General features: G+C 36.3%; 2 protein-coding genes across 2 annotated transcripts; one reads left to right on the top strand and one right to left on the bottom strand.

Moving 5' to 3' along the window:
* The first annotated feature begins 8,052 nt into the window (after nt 1-8,052).
* LOC133740684 (ammonium transporter 2 member 5-like) lies at nt 8,053-10,601 on the top strand. The gene is made up of 3 exons (XM_062168631.1): nt 8,053-8,706; nt 8,813-9,098; nt 9,733-10,601. The coding sequence occupies exons 1-3, from the start codon at nt 8,119-8,121 to the stop codon at nt 10,263-10,265; spliced, it is 1,407 nt and encodes a 468-aa protein (XP_062024615.1). The 5' UTR covers nt 8,053-8,118; the 3' UTR covers nt 10,266-10,601.
* A 5,065-nt stretch (nt 10,602-15,666) lies between these two features.
* Nucleotides 15,667-16,545, bottom strand: LOC133737289 (UPF0496 protein At4g34330-like). The gene is made up of 3 exons (XM_062164883.1): nt 16,184-16,545; nt 15,781-16,083; nt 15,667-15,697 (listed from the first exon to the last, which is right to left on the bottom strand). The coding sequence occupies exons 1-3, from the start codon at nt 16,543-16,545 to the stop codon at nt 15,667-15,669; spliced, it is 696 nt and encodes a 231-aa protein (XP_062020867.1).
* Nucleotides 16,546-16,615: the final 70 nt, after the last annotated feature.

The following is a 16,615-nucleotide window of genomic DNA, read 5'->3' as shown; positions in this document are numbered from 1 at the left end:
ATTTATTTACTTACGATATGTATTCTCATTAGATTTCCTAGCAATAGTTACAAATCAGTTTATAACTATAAAAATGAAGTCATATAAGAACTAATACATCAGTTCTAAAAGAAAAAATTGATGTCCCATTAGCCAGTGGATGACAAAATATTAAGTAAGAAACGATGTAACACAACCCAATGAACATCGACTTATTAAGTAAGAAACGATGTAAAACAACCCAATGGACATTGAGTTATTAAGTAAAAAACGATGTAAAACAACGCAATGGACATCGACATTGTGTAAGAAACGATGTAAAACAAATCAATGGACATCGATTTATTAAATGAAAATCGATGTCTATTATAAGTATGAACATCGGTGCCAACCTCAAAAACTGATGTTTAATAGAAAAATGGACATCACTTCATAAAAGGAAACGATGTTTAATAGAATAATGAACATCGGTCGTGTAATACAAAAGAATGTAAATTCAATCTTAAATAGTGTGATATATGGCAAGTACCCATAAAGCTTATAAACAGCAGGCAAACTTAAAAAACACCGATGTATAAGAGAATATAACACATCGTTTCTAGAATGAGTAACGATGTTAAAATTAATACTAGTGCTGTTGGACCTATATTTTGTTAAGCATTAAATGCATAAATATGAAGGTTTAACAATATCTAAAAACACCAATTTGTGATCATAATAGCAGTTTAACATCGATTCTGGAACATAATCCGATGTTTATTATGATATGGGACATCGGTTTTTAACCGATGTCTATTTTTTTCCGATCTTTTACATCACCCACTAACACATGTGTACAAATTTTTTTTTACATCGGTTTCTGGCCGATGTATATGAGGAAAATTCTAGTAGTGTCTGTTAAGGCTCTTAAACAGTTTCTGCATACCCGCTTTAGAATTAAAGACTTGGGTGATCTTAAGTATTTCCATGGGATTGAAATTGCTCGTTCAGGAAAAGGTATATATTTGTCCCAAAGGAAGTATGCGTTGGAAATTATCAAGGATACCGATTTTTTGGGTGCCAAACATGTTGAGTTTCCAATGGAAAAACAAAATTGTCAAATAAGGGAGAATTGCTTAAGGATCCGGCAGCATATAGGCATTTGGTTGGCCGCCTCATATATCTCACCATCACCAGGCCTGACATTACCTATTCAGTTCATGTTTTAAGCAGATTTATGCATGAGCCATGTCTACATCATATGGCCGCAGCACTTTGGGTTGTCAAGTATTTAAAGTCATGTCCTGGTCAAGGTCTTCTTTTGCATACTGAAAACGATTTAAGTTTGAGAGCTTTTTGTGATTCTGATTGGGCGGGTTGTCCTATCACTCACCATTCTACCACTGGCTATTGCGTGTTCTTAGGAAAATCTCTTATTTCGTGACTCACCAAAAGGCATAAAACAGTCTCTTTATCAAGTGCTGAAGCTGAATACAGAGTTATGTCAGGTATATGTTGTGAACTTACTTGGTTGCAAAACTTGTTTGCTAATTTGCACATACCTATTGCCAAACCTGCCACGTTATATTGTGATAATCAACTAGCTTTACACATCGCTGCAAATCCAGTTTTTCATGAAAGAACTCGTCATATTGAGATGGACTGTCACTTCATTCGTGACAAGATAATTGATGGGTCCGTTCGCACTAGATTCGTTGGAACCTTGCAGCAATTGGCAGACATTTTTACAAAAGCGTTGGGCAATGAAAGGTTTAAGAATTTGTTGCACAAGTTGGGAGTTCTTGACATCCACTCTTCAACTTGAGGGGGAGTGTTGAGAATATTATGTAATTAGTTGAGAATATTATGTAATTAATAATAGATTTCTTGTATCTTTAGGAAAGAATAGATTATGGCATTATCTGTATCCCTAGATTATAGAGTTTCCTTGTTGATCAAGGTTGTATATCTGTATATATCGGTGATTATCAATAGAAAGAAAATTAATTCAGTCACAATTACAATTCTTTATAGTGTACCACAAAAATCATTCATTATTCATCAAATCCAATCTCATAATCTTACTAAACTAACTAATTAACTGAATTAACAAACTTACTAAACTAACTAAAGTTTCAAAGTTACCTAGCTACTAGTTATCACATACCCAAACTTTTAATTCAAAGTTCAAACAACAAACTTTCAATTCAAAGTTCAAACTAGCAAATTCAGAGTTCAAAGCATTGTTTTTTTTTTCTTTCTTAAAAATATATATTACATACCTAAATTACTAAAATAAGTTAAATAACAAACAAGTACAGAAGTGAGAGACCATATTCAGTTCTTCCATCTTCAATCTTAAACAAATTTGCTTCAATGCTTGCCTGCTTCAAACACATCTTCATTCCTCAGAGTCGGGCATTTGTGTAACCCTAGATTCTAATCCATCAAAGTCCAAAAACAGTAAACACAAAAAGTCAGAATCTGAAACAACCACAAGTACACAACAGTAACAAGATCAACAGATTCCATTAATTTAAAGTATCAATTTACTGGTGCCATAATATATAGGAAATCTAGCTCCTTCATTCCTTTCATCACATGACGTTTAGAATATGACAACAACATCAACTGGGAAGTTGATAATTTAAATTGATTTACAAATTGCATTTAAAGTATCAATTTACAAACTAAGGGGGGTGTATTGTATATGGAATTAGTGGAACTTTTAAAGAAATCTATGGAATTTAAAAGTCTGGGTGTATTCAATATAGACTTTTAACAGTCCATGAAAGTCTTGAGGTATTCAATTAGGATTTTTAAAGACTTCATGAATTCCACCAAAATCTAGGGGTATTCAATTAGGACTTTTAAAAATGAATAAAAGTACAGAGGTATTCAAAATATCATTCATACTTATGGAATTAGAAAATCATGGATAATCATGGACTTTGTAGTGTTAACTATACATATCAAACTCCAATAATTTTCCAGCCTCCAGACCAAAGATTTCAAAAAGTCTATCAAAGTTTCCTCTTCAAAAAAAAAAAAAAAAGTCTATCAAAGTTCTTCTCTCTACGCACGAAGAAGTTTGTCCTTCATCATCTCTCTTTCTTAATTTTTTTTCTTTTCTCTAATCTTTTATGATATCAACCTTTTTTGATACCCAACATGTTCATTGTAGTTGTTGAATGTGATTTTTTTTTTTTTTTGTTTCAATTGTGATACTTCAAACCCTAATAGCAATAAAAATGATTTATGAAACCCTAAAACTCAAATATTGTGGTCTAACCCTAAGACCTTGAACCATACTAAATTTTATCTTATTAATTAATTATTCTCATTAATTTGAATTTATATTATGGTTCAAAAAAAGGTTGAACAATTGAATTTAATTGATTGATTATAGATCAAGACATTGACCAATATTGCTACAATATATGTTAATCGGCGAAAACAAAATTGATGAGAATAATTAACCATAAACATCAAGTGATCTATATTGTATATTTATGTTGTTGAGAGATTAGGAATGAGAACAAACTCGCTAGACAGACTAACAATTATTTATTTGAGTCAATTTCTATTAGAAGATACTGGAGCATTGAAGAGACAACAAGTTATTATTTTGTTTTGTGTTTGGGCTGCATTTGTTTTATTTTATTTATTTTTATTTTTTTTTATATTTTGTACATTCTAGGAAATCTGTAGAAGTCATTCATAATAAAGTATATAGATTTTCATGAATCAATAAAAGTTTGTTGCTAAAATCAATGGTTTTAAGAAATCCATAACAGTCTATCAACTTTTTAAAGAGTCTGTGGACTTTTCAAAGAGTCTGTGGACTTTTCAAAAAGTCTGTCATTTAAAAAAAGTCTGCACAAATCCAAATACAATACACCCCCCTAAAAACCCAGTTTAAATTTCAAAACCCAAATTTGAATGATAGCCCCAAATTAATTTTAGAGCTAATTTCATTTTACCTCTCTAACCTTTACATGTTAAATCATATATCACCTTGCACTTTTAGTTTCATCACACGTACCCATCTGCTCTCCAATTTAATCAACCATGTTCAATCATTAGTTTTTTGTCAAGTATTTTGTAAATTTAAAATGTAGATCTAATGGGCTCTCACGTATATATAATGGTGATCCACTAATGTAGCATGCAAAATTATATCTAATGTGACTACAATTTCAAACTACATCACATAATAGTTGAGAAGAAAGCTACGGGTTAGACAACATTTATTAAAATTGATAAGTACAGGGACACTATGATGAAATTAAAAGTGCAGGGAACAAATGATTTAGGGAGTACAGATCAGAGAGGTACAATAAAATTTTTCCTTAATTTTAAAAACCTTAGTTTTGAATAAAAATTAAAAATCCCTGTTCAAACTTTCAAGTTACCAACCCAAAAACCCCAAAAACCTCAATGTTAATAAAAACCCAAAATTAATTCTCAAAACCCTAATTCAAGTTTGGAAGTGGAAAGCCTGAAACCATAATTTGAGAACAAAAGAAAGAAGATGCAAAGAGAGTTTGACATTTTAATAGATTGAGAATGAAAACTGAAAAACATAAACTCATCGATATGGTTTTGACAAAGTAGAAAAATGAAAATCTTATAGATCGAAAAGAGAAAACTTACACTCATAGGCTCACGTAGAGCTATCAATTTCGACATGACCCAATAGCACAACTCGAAACCTGCATGAAATAAAATAGGTTGAACTCGCACGACTAAAAAGTGGGTCATTTGCATGTCAACTCGCTAACTCGAATTAACCTATGTAACCCGTTTATCAAAAGGATCAAGTTCGGTTGGATGAAAGTCATATACAATACTAGTTAGAAGTATGTAATTATTTAAGTATTTAGGGGTTTAATGTCTTAAATGAGTTAAGTGGTGAAGTTATGTACTATTATTTTAAGATTTTTTGCATTTTTCTAATAAAATATTATTAAGACTGTTATGTGGAGTTGATAGTTGTGATGCTTTCAAGGGCATTCGTAAGTTGCTCGCAGCAGTGATTGTAAAAATCATGAATAGAGATTAACTGGATATATGTTGCAACAAGAAAGAAGCTAGCTGCTAGAGTCATGGCCTAGTGAAGTCGCCAAAATGTCGGGACACTTTTGATCGAAATTGTATAGCAGCGAAGTCATCATAGATGAGCCCAAAATATTATTCCCTTTGTCTGAGTTAGCAAAGACTAAGTCCAGCAAACATCGAAAGACAATAAGTCTTAGGAAATGTTCTATTGTATCTCTCCCAGCAACTCCTTCCATGTTCATGGTAGTAAAATCAAGTTCACAACTTATTAAAAGCTTGACAAGATGCATGTGGCGTGGGACCTAGAAAAGCATGAGTTTTAGAATAAGATATTTCAATAGTGATAATATGTTGGTTGAGAATGGAATAAGAGATTTGGACGAAAGGTGAGTAGGGAAGGATGTAAAACTATAGATGGTTTTGAGAGAGAGGAAGCTTGGCAGAAGAAAAGTGTTAGCTAGAGAGATTGCTAGCACACTCCATCATGCTCTCCTCGCCCCTCTCCTTGGTTAATAGTAGTAGCTATTTATATATAATTCTAGCAGCTAAAAGAATCTTGGTTGGATGTTTCTATTGCTGGGTAAAGAGTGGCTTGATTAAAAGCATGTACTACATTTTGTCAGGTTTTGTCTAAATCTGTGAGATTGTGGAACAGATGGGCTGAGTTGCTGTTATGACTCAGGCCTTGTTGTTACACATGTGAGAGGAAATTTACTACTGTGTAAAGAATGTTACATGTGAAATGGAAATCACACTTTTGTAAAGAGTTGCCAAGTTATCCGATTTGAGCTTATAGGATAGTTATTGGTACAGAGATTTGTTGTTATGATAGATAAATATGGTTTGACAATTTGGGTTATCTCTTCTTCACTTACCCATATTTAGAATTAGACTGTTGGACTTGAATTTTTGTCCCAGATCCAAAATTATCAACAAGCTAACATTAATAATGGGCCTCATGCATTTCCGTTACCTTCCACCCCACACTCGTTCTTGCAAGCCTCAAATGCTTGAATGTGGCTAAAGTCCATGTGTGTGATATAATGGTTGCGGGTATAATTCTCCTTGAAGTATGAATTGGACTTGTTGGTTGGATTTTTGGGTGTCAACAAATTTAAAAACATTTAAAAATGAGTCTGTTAGGATTTTTCCCTTGTTGTCTCTCTATTTCTTTCCCAAGAGATGATGACGATCTTAACCTACTTCTATTTGGTGGATTACACATCCTAATTTCATTGCTGGGCTTTATGGTCGTGATTGTCCTCAGGCATTACATATCGCTTTAGATAGAGAGTTTGTATTAGTTATTGCCTTTATTTTTTCTTTCTTTTTTGTATTTGCTTCTTTTAGTAGCAATTTTGATTGTCATGTACTTTTTTTGTTGACTTGTATCTTGTAGAAGTGGTTTTGGCCTAATTCCTCCTTCCTCTTGTATTTTTTTTTTTATCAATAAAATTTTGAATAAGAGTGATGAGTTAGCCCTTGTTCCGCTTCTTTAAAAAAGAAAACCTGCTTCCATCTCCACCATTTTGTCACCATTTCTTTGGTGTACCAATCCTCGTGTTGAGGTTTTCTCGGCGAGGTGTAGTCTTCCATGGTCTTTTGGCAGTGGTAGCAGTCTTCCATATTCTCATAATTTTAGCGGGTGATCGTACCTCGCTGAGAACATATATATCGACATGGTCATCAAGCAACATGGTCAACATAATCAGCTTGCCCCAACAATAAGAAACCCTATACAAGTCCCCAACCAAAATTTCTTGACTGGAGAATTGGGGCATTTCTAATGATAGGGTAATGTTACCCAAGGACCGAGCTGACCCTAAATACTAAAAAGCCCCACAAGTGCACAAGTGCTCCATAAGCGGAGGAGTGCTCCAATGCTCCAAGAGACTCAAATGTGACCCAGTGCTCCATGAGAGGTTATTAAATCCTATGTTCCAAAATGATTGATTTACAAGTATTAATGTGAGCTCCAAGAGTGGTCAAGTTGTCTATGGAGAGCACCTGACGAGTGCTCTGTGGAGAGCACAATTGCCTCATTTAAGGCCACGGGTCCTAATAATATTGGAATGTAGATGGACCATAACTGACTGATGTTCCATTTGTTTGATATTCTTTCTTGCAAGCTTTGATAGCCGATTAGGGAGGTCACATTGACCTAATTTGGAGGATTTGTAGGCCTCAGTCTCAACGAGGTCATCTTAATTGTTCGAACCAATTTTAGGCATCAACAGCGAGCTTACAAACAAATAACATCTATGTGTTTTTTAGGGAATAAATCATAGGCTTGTAATAAAAATTTACTTAGGCTTGTAATAAAAATTTATTAACTGACATCTTTCACTCAAAATAAAATACGAATACAAAGAATAAAATAAAACAAAAAAGAAATCGTCAACTCCCCATTATCACTATGTGATAAAATAAATAACATCTCCTCACCAACCCTCTTTTGTTTCCTTCCAGAAAAAACCCTCTTTTGTTTTCCAATAAGAACTTTTTGTTGCATGCTTGGCATGATTAAGTTAATACAGCTTGGATTGTGATTCTATATACTAACAAGCTAATTAATCATCTCTCCCTTATAGCAATGACTTGAAGATTCAAGAATATACTAATGCTCATTAATCAATTAGTTTTCTACACACACACACATATACATATATATAAACACACACTCACTGTTCCTTCGAATCCATCAATCATTGGCCAGGTACTATGAGAAATATGCTATTTCGGTGGGAATTTCTATGCCATAACCCATAGCCCTTTGGATTCTCCATCGATGAGAGTCAGCCACCAAATCTTTTGGACTTTCTCACAGTTCCTCTTACTGAAATTACAAACTTAACCATCAATTCCTAAGAAATAATCACACACACCATGATCATATCGGTCACTCGCCAGCTTATGATCTTCTTGTCATATTCATCAGTTACATCAAAAACACAAATAATCAAGATGATCCAAACGTTTACAGCTACAGAGGCATCTCCAAGGTCGCTAGCATCCATGAAGTATATAAAGCAACTATTGTTTGACATCCTATTGCATTTCTAACCCTCGCTTCACTTCAATCACTTAATCCAACCAACAATGGAGCTACCCCCGGGCCTTGCATCCGACGAAGCTAGCCCCGAATGGTTTAGCAAGGCTGACAATGCGTGGCAGCTCACTGCTGCTACACTTGTAGGCATGCAGAGTGTGCCCGGCCTTATCATCTTGTATGGAAGCATAGTCAAGAAGAAGTGGGCAGTCAACTCGGCCTTCATGGCCATGTACGCCTTTGCAACCGTGTTGGTTTGTTGGGTGGGTTGGGGCTACCAAATGTCATTCGGTACCGAATTGTTCACCTTCCTGGGACGCCCCAACGTGGCCTTGGATGAGAAGTACCTATTTACAAAAGCATTCTCCGGGAAATTGCCGAACGCGACCATGATTTATTTTCAGTTTGTGTTTGCAGCAATCACGTTAATTTTGATTGCTGGGGCGTTGTTGGGGAGGATGAATTTCCATGCGTGGATGTTGTTCGTACCGCTTTGGGTGACATTTTCGTATCCAATAACCGCTTATAGTATTTGGAATCCAAATGGATGGTTGGCAAAGATGGGTCTTATTGATTATTCTGGAGGGTATGTCATTCACCTTTCTTCAGGAGTTGCTGGTTTCACTGCTGCTTATTGGGTACGCAACAAAATTTACAATTTAAATTCATAATTTGATAACATAATATAATTGCAACATGAGCGTGTTGTTATCATTAATTTTAATTTTATTTATGAGTTTTTAGGTCGGACCTAGAGCAACTAGTGACAGGGAGAGATTCCCTCCAAACAACATCCTGCTTATGTTGGCAGGAGCTGGATTACTTTGGATGGGATGGACTGGATTCAATGGTGGAGATCCCTACAGTGTGAGCATGGACGCATCTCTGGCTGTCCTCAACACCCATGTATGTACTGCCTCTAGCTTGCTGACGTGGCTCGTCCTTGACATTATTTTCTTTGGGAAGCCTTCTGTGATTGGAGCCACACAGGGCATGATCACTGGTTTGGTTTGCATAACTCCTGCTGCGGGTAAGATAATAAATTGATAATCTTATTGTTAAATTTGAAATAGGATTTTGCCAGCTAAATTAAAAATGACCAAATTATGATATTGGTACTGGTAAGGTACACCTATAGTTTATTATTATTATTATTTTTTTTTATCTAAAAGTTGAATTTTCTTGATTTGTTCGACCTAATAAAAAGCGCCAACTTACCCTACAAATGCGATTTGTTTAAACGAAATTAAGTTATGAAAGCAAATAATAGATAAATTGGGCTTTTTAGATCAAACTGTTGGTCGTTAGATCTCTAAAGCTGACTTTCATCCTAACTCAATGAATGGGCCTTGCATTTTAGTTCCCTTTTACCGTTGCACTCGAGGCCAATCTTCATTTTTCCTCAAGAAAGCCTGATTTTACCTCTTACATGCCTCTATCTCATGTGCTCTTTCCAAAAAAAAAAAAAAAGATAAAAAAAAAAGCGAAAAATAAAATTAGAAACTTGAAACAATTGGGGTTTACCGAAAGAGAAAATTGATAGTACCGTACAAGACCTTAGTGAAACTTAGTCCAAATTAGTACATGTTACCAAAATTGTTTTGTGTCCGTTTATATAAATTGACACATGATAACTAATTGATCGAGTGCATAATGTTGAACAGGTGTGGTGCAAGGCTGGGCAGCAATCGTAATGGGAATCATGTCCGGAAGTATCCCATGGTACACAATGATGGTCCTCCACAAGCAAAGCAAGCTCCTGAAGCATGTAGACGACACCATGGCAGTGTTCCACACCCACGCTGTGGCAGGAAGCTTAGGTGGTCTCCTTACCGGCTTCTTTTCCAATCCCAAGCTATGTCGTCTTTTCTATCTAGTTGACAACTGGCAACACTACATCGGTCTTGCCTATGGCATCCACGACGGCCGATTTATGGATGGGATGAAACAAATGGGAATTCAACTTCTCGGAATTGTGTTTGTGGTTGTTGTGAACGTTATCATAACCAGCTTAATCTGTCTGTTGTTGAGGCTCATCGTTCCACTTAGGATGACAGAAGATGACTTGAAAATAGGGGATGATGCAATTCATGGGGAGGAGGCTTATGCATTGTGGGGAGATGGAGAGAAGTTTGATGGATCTAAGCACAACTCAGTTTATGGCATGGATGACTTTGGTGTGGCAAGTAAAGCTTAATGTTGTGGGATAAAACTCGTTAACAGATTTTGGTTATGCATTTTTATATGGAAATCTAATGCATTTAAATAAAATAACCGAACCATATAAGAACATCTTCAATAGAAGTTGATGACCTATGTGGCAATTTGCTATCTTGTAAAATTTTCATGAACATCTTCAATAGAAGTTGATGACCTATGTGGCAATTTGCTATCTTATAAAATTTTCATGAACATCTTCAATAGAAGTTGATGACCTATGTGGCAATTTGCTATCTTATAAAATTTTCATCCTCACGGACATGTAAAATAAAATTACTTATTATAGTTGTTGGTGCGGAATAATTTAGTAGAAGATCTCATTGCTTACTTTTTTAATTAGAGTGAGAGTGAAAGGTTCGCAGTCAATGTCTTCACACCCGTCTTCACTCCTTCCGAATTCCGATCGATGTAGGCAAGTCAAGTCAGAAGAAGAAATGGGGTATATGCAAAAGATATTATGATGTCTAAGCTAAGGAGTGTTTAAATTGTAGTAGGTGTAGATGAAATTCATTGCCCCCACAAATATTCTCTTTACTAAATGTTTATAGGTGAGCTTAAGTGAATATCTCGACTAGTACGCATAGTGGTGTGCTAGGTCCACAAGTTATGCATTAGAGAATCCACTACGCTAATCTCAGTACAATTTAGGGGAATGCTTCCCAATTCCTACAAATCGGCTGAGCTAATTTATTTCACTGACTAGTTCCGCCTTATCTAGATTCACCTCGAGAGAATTTCCTCGAGGGGATATGAACTTCTCAGTGATCCTTAAATAGATTGAATTGTCTCTTAACTAGAACATGATTTGACCTCACTTTGGTCAGGATCGAGGGGATTTCACTTGACTTTGGTCGGCTTCGAGAGGATTCTTCCTTATTTGGATTGGCTTCAAGGTGGATCCACCTTGAGGGGATTTACCTCATTTGTTTCTGTCCCGAGGGCATTTCACCTCACCTACATTCGCTTTGAGAAAATCTTACCTCAGTTGGATCTGCCCAAGGGAATTGCACCTCAGTTGGATCTGCCCTGAGTGAATTACACCTCACTTGAATTTACCTCGAGGTGATTTCACCTCAAGAGTTTTTCTCAAACAAATTGGGTTGCCTCTCTATCAGTCTATTCCATGACTAAAATTGTTATCAAAATTTTTTCACCCTTATAATGTCCCATTTTCCTTTCTGCACCAGCTTCATTAGAAAGTGCTCAATCTGATTGGTTGAAATTTTTGGATTTTTCTAAATAGCAATGGGTATTTACTCTTCTGCTTTTGACTTGTTGATGTGTCATTCCTTCTTTATACAAACCAGGAATTGATCTCAAAAGTAGAGGTATATAAATAAAGTGTTTCTATTCATACCTCCAAATTTTATATTTGGACTTTCGGCACTTAGTAGACTTCTAATTTACTTTTTCAATATTCTATATGCTAACTAGACCTCTTTAACATCTCCAAGATATCCTTATCTCATAAACTTAACCAGACCAAGGGTTTCACTTAGGGAACTCAACAGGAGCAGTGACCACAAAGAGACTGCTGCATCGCTAATCATTTTTTGTGTTGGACATAAGCCTCTTCGTATCAGACCCAGTGTTCCTTCCCTTCTCATTATCAAATCTCACTAAACCATCATTTTTGTAGGCTATGCTTTATGTAATTTGATGGTACCTTTTGATCTTCATAAGTGGAGAATTCAATATGAAGGTTAATAAGTTTAAATCTCTCAAGGTTGAATGACAACATGAAGTTCCTGACCAAAAAGAAAACGACAACATTTTATGTATACTTTGAGTAGTCATAGATACATCATAGATGGAGTATACAATTTGCTGCTGATACTCCAAAACCAGAAGAAGAAAATAGAAAATTTAAATAGAGTCGTCGTCTTCCATTGATCAAAACCCTTAGTCTTCTTCTCCTTTTCTACATTTTTTTTTGGGCTAATTACTGTTTAGTACCCTGTGGTTTTGGTCTAACATCAATTCAGTCCCTCGACTTCCAATTTCATCAAAAACACCCCCACACTATTATTTCTCCATCCAATAGCTCCATTCGCTCAGATTCAGTCAATTTCAGCCGTTTAGGTGCTTACGTGGCGATCCAACTCAGCCCAGGTGGGGCCCACATGGAGGCGAATTTCCCAAACTGACCCTCGCTCTTTAATATCATATTTTGACTCCCTCGGGATCTTCTCTTCTTCTTCGTTTCTGCTCAAGCCTGCTCAGGCTCGGAGACGGCCTCAAATCCTATGCTCGTGAAGGTCGCCTTCCGAATCTCGGCTCCGATCTCAGACAATTGGATTGCAAGAAACTCGAAGCTCTCCTTTTTTTTTTGGTGGTTCTTGGCGGCGAGTGGTGGAGAGAAATGAGCATTTGGGGCGATGACGACGATGTCAACCAACCCCAACACCGGTCCCAGTTCCAATCCCAAAGAACAAACCAATTCCCGATCACCCAAAAGCCGGCGATGGCGGCAGAGCCAGGTGGCAACGACCGTGATAGCCATCGCGGCGCTCTTGATCTCCACCGCCGCGTGGCTCTCTCTGTTGTTCTCCATCGCTCATCGTCGCCCAAAGTCCGGTGGTTCGTGCTCCGAATCTCCCGGATAATTTCCGAGTGCTTTCGCCTCCGCCTGCCCAAAGTCCGGTGGTTCGTGCTCGCGGACGACAACACCATCATCAACGCCGATAACCTCGTCCTTCAAGAGAGAGGTTGAGAGGTGGAGGAGGAGGGAAAAGATCAAGGCGCAAATGTTGTAATGGGGACGGTGGGGCCGCTGCGACAGGATGATTCTCAGCATTTAGGGTCGGGTTTTCGGTTGCGGGAATCAGATTTCATCAGTTGCGGTGGTAGTGTTGTCTGTCATCATATCTTCTTTTGGTTTTGCTCTCATGTTGGGTTCTTGCCATTTGCTCAGAGGAACACAATCTGGGCTCACTCTCTAGTACCTGTAAATGCAATTCAACAGCTACCGAATTAACAAAATCGAAATTGGTTAGAGAGAGCTCAGAATTGATATTGGATTGAATGTTGGGTGGGTCAACTAGACCATTTTGAAATTTCAACGCCATTTCTGCTGCTACCAATAAACAACTGAATCTGGCGAATTCATACCCCATTTTCATCAAAATAGTGAGAGCTCTGCTTCCATGGCAGCTGAGGCGCTTGTACTCCCCCAAACAAATCCCATTGGAAACAGAAGTTGATTTTAGAAACCCAAGTTGAAAAATCGAACAAAGAAGAAGATCTCATCCAACAACTAATTGAGTATTGAAAACAAAACACAGATTAAACTTACGAAAACCATATGGAAATTTGATCCCAAGAATCAAACAATCACTGGATCAAGGTCGAGAATCAAAACAAAACAAAGAGTGAAGAGAGTGAGCCAGGGTTAATATGGGAATTTTCCCTGTCAAGTGGGCCCCACAGGAGCTGAGTTGCATGCCACATCAGCAATTTAATGTCTCCATTTCACGGAGGAATGACGGAAGGAGCTATTGGATGGAGAAATAATAGTGTGGGGGTGTTTTTGATGAAATTGGAAGTCGAGGGACTGAATTGATGTTGGACCAAAACCACAGGGTACTAAACAGTAATTAGCCCTTTTTTTTTCTTCCAGAAACTATCAAATGGATTTGGATCTCCCAGGTTGAGCGATAGAACGTTGATGCTTACTTTGTTTGTTTGTCTTTTTTTTTTCCTTCTATGCCCTTGTCGGTCATTTTATATAAGTAGACAAAGTCAATATTAACAGTCAGCGAGCTGTGACATGTTGGTAAGTTATAATTCCAACATTGTAAAGGTCATGAGTTTGATACTCATCACTAACATATGTAAAAGGCTGGTTTTTTTTTTCTTTTAAAAAAACAAAGTCAATATTAACTTCAAAAAAGAATGAGGTACAAATATTAAATTTAGAGATATTAATATAATCATCCATATAATATAGTAAATTATTTTCACAATAAAAATTAAAGGGAAAAATTCTGTTTAATCCCTATACTAAAATTGGACAAACTTCGGAAACCTAACCCACCTTCTTCCTTAGGATTACATAACGCGTTCCAAGTTTTCCAATGAATCTTTCTCTTATCAAGAGAGCTTCCCCACCAAAACCAAACACACATCTTTTCTAAGTCATCACAAAAATTCTTAGTTAATTGAAAAACACTCATTGCATGAGTAGGCAGCGCTAGCTTGAGCCACAACCTTGATGAGTATATCCTTTCCAGCTCCACTCAACAATTTACCTTGCCAATTACCTTATACTTTTATTCCTCTTCTCTTAGCTATATCTTTTTCTTTCTTCTCGAGGTTGTCAAGCGCTCATTCAATTTCACTTACTTTTTTTCTTTTTCTTTTTATTTTTATTACTTCTTACTTATTATACTCAGTAATATAGTTTTTGTTTTGGCTATGCATCAAATTTTGGAATTAATTTAGTTTTCAAATTTATTTACTACCATGTAATTTTAGTGTTTTTCTTTATTAAGTTTTGATCATTCTAGATGAAATTTTTGGCTACGCCACTAGTAACTAACTCAATTGTCTATATAAAGAAGACCTTGGTCCCTGTTCTAGCTATCGAGAAGCATAAATTATTCTTTACCCATTGAACTATGCATAAAGGATAGCTCAGAGGAGAAACACCAAGAACGAATATCAAGATCAACCATGTTTGCACCAGGTTACTTTGTGTTCTTAACTTGAGTACAATATACATATACATGTTAGATTTAAATTTATATAAATGACATCTTGAATTATAGTCAAATTCTTGATCTAATTATAGTTTATTATTTTAGTGTCAAATCCATTTGTAACGCCCTAATTTTCACCTTATCAAATTGGTTGTGTTACAGTACCACAAACCTTTAGAATCACAAGTTAAGAAGGCTCAACTCATGTTCTAAAAAAAATATAAGGCAATTTATTTAAACAGTAAGGATTTAAAATGATAAAATTTGGCGGAAAGCATAGGAGTTCAACGTGAAGTGATATTGACCATGTTTATCACGGTTGATTAAAATGACAACTAAAAAAAATACTAAGAGCGCTGGAGTTGGTTCAAGCAAAACAACTTCAGATTTAAAAGACATGAGCTAACAACAATCTCATTGATCATGCAGAAGTTCAAAACTAGATGAATAAAGCTAGAATACAAAGTATGTGAAACAAAATCAAAATCGAAAGCAATTAAAGTACAATAGAACTTGTCCAATTGTTTGTACTAACACGTAATTTATATTTAACATTGCTATTACAAGTAGCTTCCATTTCAGAATTATTCGTTAAAAGCTACAAAAGAAAAAAAAAAAAAAACATAAGACTGGCCCAACGCCAACCTGGACAACAAGCGAAAACGAACAGCGCCTTTTTCAAATGTCAGATCGAGCTAAGCCTTCAAGACTGCAGATCAACAAGCAGATGGCCATGGGAGCTAATGACAAGTTCATGCTAGTTTTGAAAACAAAATGCTCTTTTTTTTTTACCTGCGTGACCTGGGTGCATGCAGGTCCATGATATGAACATCATCCCGTGCCTTCCTTATCTCCTTTTTGGTCTTTTCTACGTCCTTCTCCAAATCCTCAACCTTATTCAGAAACGCTCCCAGCTTGCTCTTGATTTCCTTCATTCTGAAATCTAATTGTTCCCGATCCATTTCAGAGCTTGGATTGTACATGACTGAATTAATCTGTTTAATAACACCATCAATCGAAGACTTAATGTTACCCAATTCTTTAATGGCAACTCTAGTTTCCTTACGCCTCGCCTCATTTACTTCCCGTTGGACTCTTCAAACCAAGAGATAGTCCAGTGTCCAGCCATTGCTATCGGGACAATGCCAGCAGCAATTGCTTCTGCAACAGGTGGAGCACCTATAACTGCAGTCACAATTCCGCAATAGCCAAACCAACCACAGCGCCTACAAATATCATAAACGCGACGTTCTTCCATGACTTCGCGCGTTTCTCCTTCTTACTAAGTTTATTGATTTCGACTTGCAAATTATGAATCATTTCTTCATGCTGGCTCTTCAAACTCACTGCCTTTTTGAGCAAGTTTTCAGCAGAATGGTCAAAGGTATTATCAGAGTCCTTGAGCTTTTTTAATTTATCCGTAATCATCCCGTAGAACTCAGCTCCACTCATGCCATTGTGGATCTCAAAGTACTTTTGAATCACTGTTGCAATATATGAATGGCTATTACGAGCAAGCATGAGGAAGTTTTCCATTTCAGAAAGAAAATCCAGCATGTTTGAGCTATTCTTAATACTCGTCAGCCAGGATGTTCACTCTTTCTTCATTTGTCTTCTTCTTAATATT

Source organism: Rosa rugosa, chromosome 3 (assembly GCF_958449725.1).
Source record: "Rosa rugosa chromosome 3, drRosRugo1.1, whole genome shotgun sequence".
Taxonomy (NCBI): domain Eukaryota; kingdom Viridiplantae; phylum Streptophyta; class Magnoliopsida; order Rosales; family Rosaceae; genus Rosa; species Rosa rugosa.
The sequence above is the reverse complement of the archived record's forward strand: the minus strand, read 5'-3'. Positions and strand labels throughout refer to the sequence as shown.

Excerpts from the sequence above, each read along its gene's own strand:
- LOC133740684 (XM_062168631.1), top strand. The coding sequence starts at position 8,119 with ATGGAGCTACCCCCGGGCCTTGCATCCGACGAAGCTAGCCCCGAATGG. Across the intron at positions 8,707-8,812 it reads GTTTCACTGCTGCTTATTGG|GTCGGACCTAGAGCAACTAG; the intron begins GTACGCAACAAA and ends ATGAGTTTTTAG. Across the intron at positions 9,099-9,732 it reads TTGCATAACTCCTGCTGCGG|GTGTGGTGCAAGGCTGGGCA; the intron begins GTAAGATAATAA and ends AATGTTGAACAG.
- LOC133737289 (XM_062164883.1), bottom strand. The coding sequence starts at position 16,545 with ATGCTGGATTTTCTTTCTGAAATGGAAAACTTCCTCATGCTTGCTCGT. Across the intron at positions 16,084-16,183 it reads GGTTTGGCTATTGCGGAATT|AGTCCAACGGGAAGTAAATG; the intron begins GTGACTGCAGTT and ends CTTGGTTTGAAG. Across the intron at positions 15,698-15,780 it reads CATGCACCCAGGTCACGCAG|TCTTGAAGGCTTAGCTCGAT; the intron begins GTAAAAAAAAAA and ends GTTGATCTGCAG.